The 6301-nt window shown below is 35.8% G+C and overlaps 1 protein-coding gene across 1 annotated transcript; it reads left to right on the plus strand.

Annotated features, from left to right (window-relative positions):
• The first annotated feature begins 1310 nt into the window (after positions 1-1310).
• Positions 1311-1942, plus strand: LOC102693680 (olfactory receptor 6M1-like). The gene is made up of 2 exons (XM_069189693.1): positions 1311-1436; positions 1617-1942. The coding sequence occupies exons 1-2, from the start codon at positions 1328-1330 to the stop codon at positions 1940-1942; spliced, it is 435 nt and encodes a 144-aa protein (XP_069045794.1). The 5' UTR covers positions 1311-1327.
• Positions 1943-6301: the final 4359 nt, after the last annotated feature.

A 6301-nucleotide genomic window follows, 5' to 3' on the forward strand; every position in this document is an offset into this window, starting at 1 on the left:
AGGTCTTTACTAAATATCTTTTCTATATCTGTCATTTCATGTTGAGCCATCTGGAATTGATATTGCACCATGAAAAAGCATTTACTGTTTTACCTGCATACAGAACACATAGATCCAAATGAAAAAAAAAATGTTCCTTGTGGTCTATTATTCTAATACCATCTCATACAAACAGAATTGTCTAAGGCCTTCTTGATAGGTCAGTTATTAACAGCAGATTCATTCAGCAAATAAGACCTACAGCATGACTCAGGAGGTTATTACAATTTTACCTTGTATAAGATGTAACCAAACAACTAAATACATTTCCTTGCTGATTTGGAAATACAATATACATTTATTTAAAGGGGGTTAAAAAAGGTTTTTCTAATCTTTACAATGTTAACAGAATTTGCAGTGGCTGACTTTTATTCTGGTAGACAGAAACTGAACTCTCTTGGGATTTTGATCTGGAGCTAATTGCACCATGATATCTTAATTGACACATCTTTTGGGATCCCATAATGAAAATAAATATGTTTTGTTTAACTTTGTTTTTGAGTCCAAATCTGTCACCGACACTGCACAGGTAAGCATCGCTGGCATTTTTGTAATACGTGAAATCAGGAGTAGGTTTGAGATAGATCATGTGTAGCTATAAACAGTAACCCCTTAATATGTATAGACAAAAAACAAAAATTATTTGCCGGTAATATGAAAAGACACGAAGATACTTTTTCATAAATGCATGAGGAAAATCGGGTTAATTAATGAATTCGTTGATTTTTAAAGTTTTGTGTAGAGAAAACGTCGTTTTGTTTTAAAGTTCCTTTAAAAGCCTAATCGTATTTCACATACAGTATGTAGAAAACACAGCAAGTTTAAAATACAGAATAGAAAATAAGAGGAACTGCATTACTGTGTGTTCATCCACTGTTTAATTGCAGGAAAAAAATTCGCTTTGCAGCTGCAGACGGACCTGGCCGTGAAGATGATTATCTCCAATCAAACAGTTACGAACATCTCAGAGTTCATAGTGAATGGCTTTTCAGGCATCCAGGACCAGCGATCTCAGAATATCCTCTTTGCGTTCTTCCTGATAACCTACGTTCTAACACTTTTTGGCAACGTGTCAATATTAATCGTAATTAAGTTCGATAAATCCCTCCATACACCAATGTACACTCTTATTGGAGCCTTAGCTTTTTTAGACTTGTGTATTCCTTCGGTTACAGTACCCAAAATATTAACCAATTTAATGTTTCGCACCAAAAGTATTGAATTCGGAGCCTGCTTCACCCAAATGGTTTTTTATCTGGGTGTAGGTTCAACTGAATCCTTTCTATTAATGGTAATGGCTTATGACCGTTATGTGGCTGTATGTGATCCACTACATTACTCAACAATAATGAGTAACAGACACTTAATCAAATTATACATCTTATGCTGGATAGGCGGTATGATAATGCCGTTATTACCTTTGTATTTGGCAGTAAGATTACCGTTTTGCGGACCAAATGTTGTATTACACGCCTTTTGTGACTACTCTGCTGTGGTCAGGCTAGCCTGTGCAAATGTCACCTTAAATGCCATAGTTTCTATGACTTTGGCTATGTCAGTGTTGTTAATTCCTTTAGCTTTCATATTTTTTTCCTATATCAAAATCATTATTTCCGTCATAAAGGTGGCCAGTTCCGAAAGGAGGAAAAAAGCCTTCTCTACTTGCGCCTCTCACCTATTAGTAATTCTCGTCTTCTACCTTGTTGCAGTTTTTGTCTTTATTACCTACAGAATTCAGGGCTTTTCTGACGATGTTCGTATTATGGCTGCAGTACTACAGAACGTGATACCCCCTTTGGTGAACCCGATTATCTACTGCCTTAAAACCAGGGACATCAGGAAAAGCTTTCTGAAATTTATTCGAAAGCAGGTTTCTGTAGAAGCACTTTTGACTGGATTTTAAGGGATGTTTTGCCCTGTGAAATATTCTATTTCGTTTCCCCAAAATTTGAAACAGTTTAAAGGGAAAAAAACAAAAAAGGTGTATGTGTGGCAAAGCTTTTTGTCCTTTCGTGAAGTAAATAAGCTTTAAATGGCAACCGATTAATTTGTTCTGAATATAAAAAAACAACCAATTTGAAATGTTAATTTTTTTCTCTTCTGTGTATGCTGTGGTTAATATAGATGTACAATGTATTTAAATAATAGCAGTATCAATACTTTATAAATAATAGTTTGGTGTGTGAAGTGATTTCACGTACTGTAGTTATCGTAAAAAGCAAACTTTCATTTTATCACTTTTCATAGTGATATCTGTACAAAAGCTGTAGCCTTGTACAGGAAAATATGAACATTTGGATTTTGATTACAATACGGATTACATATTGTATTTCCAGATTACCTGATATGTGTCTGTTGTCCACTATGGGTATATGCTTTAGTTCTCGAGTTAAATTATTTCTCCTGTTTTCAAGCACGAATCCCTTTAGATTACCATTATAAAGCAAAGCCAGATTGGGTCTAGCAAGCTGGAAATTAATTTAACCTCTAGACACAGTATAACTGGAATACAGACATCTTCACTGCTTCCTATAATTCATAATACAGAATATACTATGTCATTCTCATTATAAGGGATAATTTAGAAACCAGTTTCTCGTGGGTATTTTAAATATCGGCATGCACACTGTGCTTTAGATGTGTTAAAAGTACTGTAGCATATTACTTTTCAAGCCCTCTCATTCGCAAATTATCCGAATAAAATACCATTAGAATTCACACAAAACAAAACGTATTGCACAGATGCTTGTAAGAAATGATTGTTAAATTCTTAACTGATCCAAGTTTACTGATGTAAACGTAAGATTCTCCGATAGTCTAAATACAAAATCATGCAAACACGCAGTAAAAATGTCGCCCAAGAAAAAACAAAACCCAGATACATCCAATCCATTTTTAACCGCTTTTTCCAGTTCGGGGTCGCAGGGGAGCCGGATCCTATCTCGGCAAGCAAAAGGCACAAGGCAGGGGACACTGTACAGTAGGTCCAGCTCAGTGAAGCCAATTAACCAATCAGTATGTTTCTGGCCTGTGGGAAGAAACCCACACGAACAGGGGGTAACACATAAATTCCGCACAGACAGCACCCAGGTCTGGAATTAAACTCAGGGCTCTAGCGCTGCGAGGCAGCAAGAATCACCGTGCTACGATCTCGTACGACAAAGAAATGGATGTCTAAAATTGTAACTTTTATGTATGTTTTCAATAACTAAAATTAAATTGAGTACTTCATGTGAAGGGAATCAAAATGATATAGATGTTTTTAACACTATTCGTGCTTTCTAAAAATTCAAGATCTATATTATTTTATCAAAGGAGGCCTTAAACATTTTTATGTAATATTTATAACTTTCTTATAATAAAGTTTTGTATGTTATTGTACCCTTTGAGTATAAAATCAGCATAAACGTAGTTTAGAAATTAACAGAATATTACAGTATGTAACTAATTTTTACTTGTCCCAGGCGAACAGATGTGTTTCAGAGTTTTTTCCACAGATTATTGTGCTACTGATTTTTCTAATAGTTAACTGATTGTCAAAGATTATCCAGCAACAATAGTTGTCATATCAGTGTTAAATCAATTAAACCTGTCTTCGATTGTATGCTGAGAAAAATTGGATCAAATTATCAGGCGGGGCAGTTTTTAAGATTCGTTTTATTAGATTTGTTTTATTTTAGGATAATAATATATTCATTTTCCAATGTCGACATAATGTAAAACAATTGTCAGATATGAACTTTAACAAACTTTCAGTAAATCCAATTATACACTATGTACTGTACGTATATACTGTATATATGTCTGTTTTTGGTCTGTACACTAAAGGAAAGCAATTTTGACACTTGAATAAATTATGAGAGCGTCTCGTTATCATGGTTTAATGTAAGGCTGTTTTTAATAAAATGTCCTGTAAATAAAAATCTCGAGTTAATTATTGCTAAATCTGCAGAAAGTCCACACACAATACCTCTGACCACAACTACTCCCTCCCACGGACAAGTAAATTTATAACATCGGCAAGATCGTTTATAGTTCATAGGTTTATTTTGATTTGCATTTCTCGTTATTTTCTCAGCCTGCTTAGCAAATTCACAAATCTGGCCAAGTTTAGCGTTACGAACATTTTATTTTAACAATATATATATACAGAAGTGTTGAATCTTGTCTCTTTTTTATCAAATATAAAACGTTATTTGGTACACTGACACTATGGTGGTATATACTACTTTAGATTTAGAATGAAAATACAATATGTAATTTGTATACTAAGAGAGTCCTGATTTTTTATAGGCTACTTTATCGTTTTTAAGAACATCTACAGATTGACCCCGCGGGACATTAGAAGTGATAAAATGATTTCTAGTTAGAACACTTGCAAAAACATTTATTTCCGCCATTAAAAATGTTATTACGTTCTTAAAATGTTTGTCAAATGTAACATTTTGTCTCATCCAGCAAACATTTAGATGTTCTTTCAATAATACAAAACAAAATCCAACACAGGCTCCTGTCTTTTATTTGTTTCTTTAGATTAAAAAAAAGTATTTTAAACATTAAACGTATGGGATAATACTAACTTTTTAGCTGTATTTTAACTGTAAATGAAGTATTTGTAGAGCATATTTGAACAGAGCTGTGTAATCGAGTTGGAGATTGTTTCAATGAGATTTTTATGCATATAGATTGCCAATCTAATTAAAATCCTTTGTATTATGATACAAAATATTTGGATTCTGTGATATTTATTATGTCAAACCACTAGCTGTTGTAAATGCAGTTTTGTTTTTATACAAACGAGCAGTACCTGTGTGTTGCATATATGCAGGAGATTTTTTACCACTTGAACTACAGTTTTTACAACTATAGTTTTAATTCTCTAACTGTTAAAGGAACCTCTTATTGCCAGCATGCCTCTTTCACCTCCACTCAAAGTGCTTTACAGGTAATGGGGACTCCCCTCCACCACCACCAATGTGCAACATTGATGCGACGGCAGCCATAGTGCACCAGAATGCTATTAGTTATTAGTGGAGAGGAGAACATAGTAATGAAGCCAAGTCATATATGGGGATTATTAGGAGGCCATGATTGGGAAGGGCCAATGGAAAATTTGGCCAGGATGCCGGGGTTACACCCCTACTCTTTTCGAGAAATTTTAATGGATGGTACCTTTTTAAAGCATAGTATCCCCATCACTGAGGCTTTAGGACTCACATAGACCACAGGGTGAACGCACACTACCGGCCTCACTAACACCTCTTCAAGAAGCAACCTTAGTTTTTCCCAGGATGTCTACCACCCAGGTACTGGCCAGGCTCACACCTGCTTAGCTTCAGTGGGCTGCCAGTTGGGAATTGCAGGGTGATATGGCTGCTGGCTGGATATGATAAACATTTATAGTTCAGAAAGGGAGAATAAGCCATGTGAGGATTCTTGGGATATTTTATTGTAAATCCAATTAAAATAAAAGACAGCAGCCATATCACCCTGCGACTCACAACAGGAAACCCACTGAAGCTAAGCAGGTGTGAGCCTGGTCAGTACCTGGATGGGAGACCTTCTGGGTAAAACTAAGGTTGCTGCTGGAAGAGGTGTTAGTGGGGTCAGCAGGGGGCGCTCACCCTGCGGTCCATGTGGGTCCTAATGCCCCTTGTATAGTGACGGGGACACTATACTGTAAAAAGGTGATGTCCTTTGGATGAGATGTAAAACTGAGGTCCTGACTCTCTGTTGACATTAAAAATCACAGGGTGTTTCTTGAAAAGAGTAGGGGTGTACTGTGCTCTCCTCCCAACTAATAGCTGATGTGTGGTGAGCGTTCTGGCGCACTATGGCTGCCTTCACATCATCCAGGTGGATGCTGCACATTGGTGGTGGTGGAGGGGAGTCCCCATTACCTAAAGTGCTTTGAGTGGTGTCCAGAAAAACGCTATATAAGTGGAAGCAATTATTATTATTATAAATGTAGTGCATACTGTAGTTTATTGCTGAAGTGAAAACTACACTCTCCTACAGTTATAGTATATTCATAAAGTATATATATTGTACAGCCTAGGACAGCTAGTAAAATAAGCTGTATTTGGCTATGATGTAAACTTTGAACGATAAATCAGGAATATAATAATCCTGTCTTCTATGCTACGAACATTTAAGAGTTAAAAAATGTTATATAAAGAGCCTTAATGAATTAAGAGAAATGTTAGGCTGTTTAAGTTCAGACGGAGATATACAATTGTTCCCCTTGGGACTTGAGAAGTTA

Source organism: Lepisosteus oculatus, chromosome 5 (assembly GCF_040954835.1).
Source record: "Lepisosteus oculatus isolate fLepOcu1 chromosome 5, fLepOcu1.hap2, whole genome shotgun sequence".
In the NCBI taxonomy this organism is placed as follows: Eukaryota; Metazoa; Chordata; class Actinopteri; order Semionotiformes; family Lepisosteidae; genus Lepisosteus; species Lepisosteus oculatus.

Bases quoted from the DNA above. Each gene is read 5' to 3' on its own strand.
- LOC102693680 (XM_069189693.1), top strand. From the start codon at position 1,328: ATGGTAATGGCTTATGACCGTTATGTGGCTGTATGTGATCCACTACAT. The intron at 1,437-1,616 runs GTATGATAATGC...TAATTCCTTTAG, and splicing joins CATCTTATGCTGGATAGGCG to CTTTCATATTTTTTTCCTAT.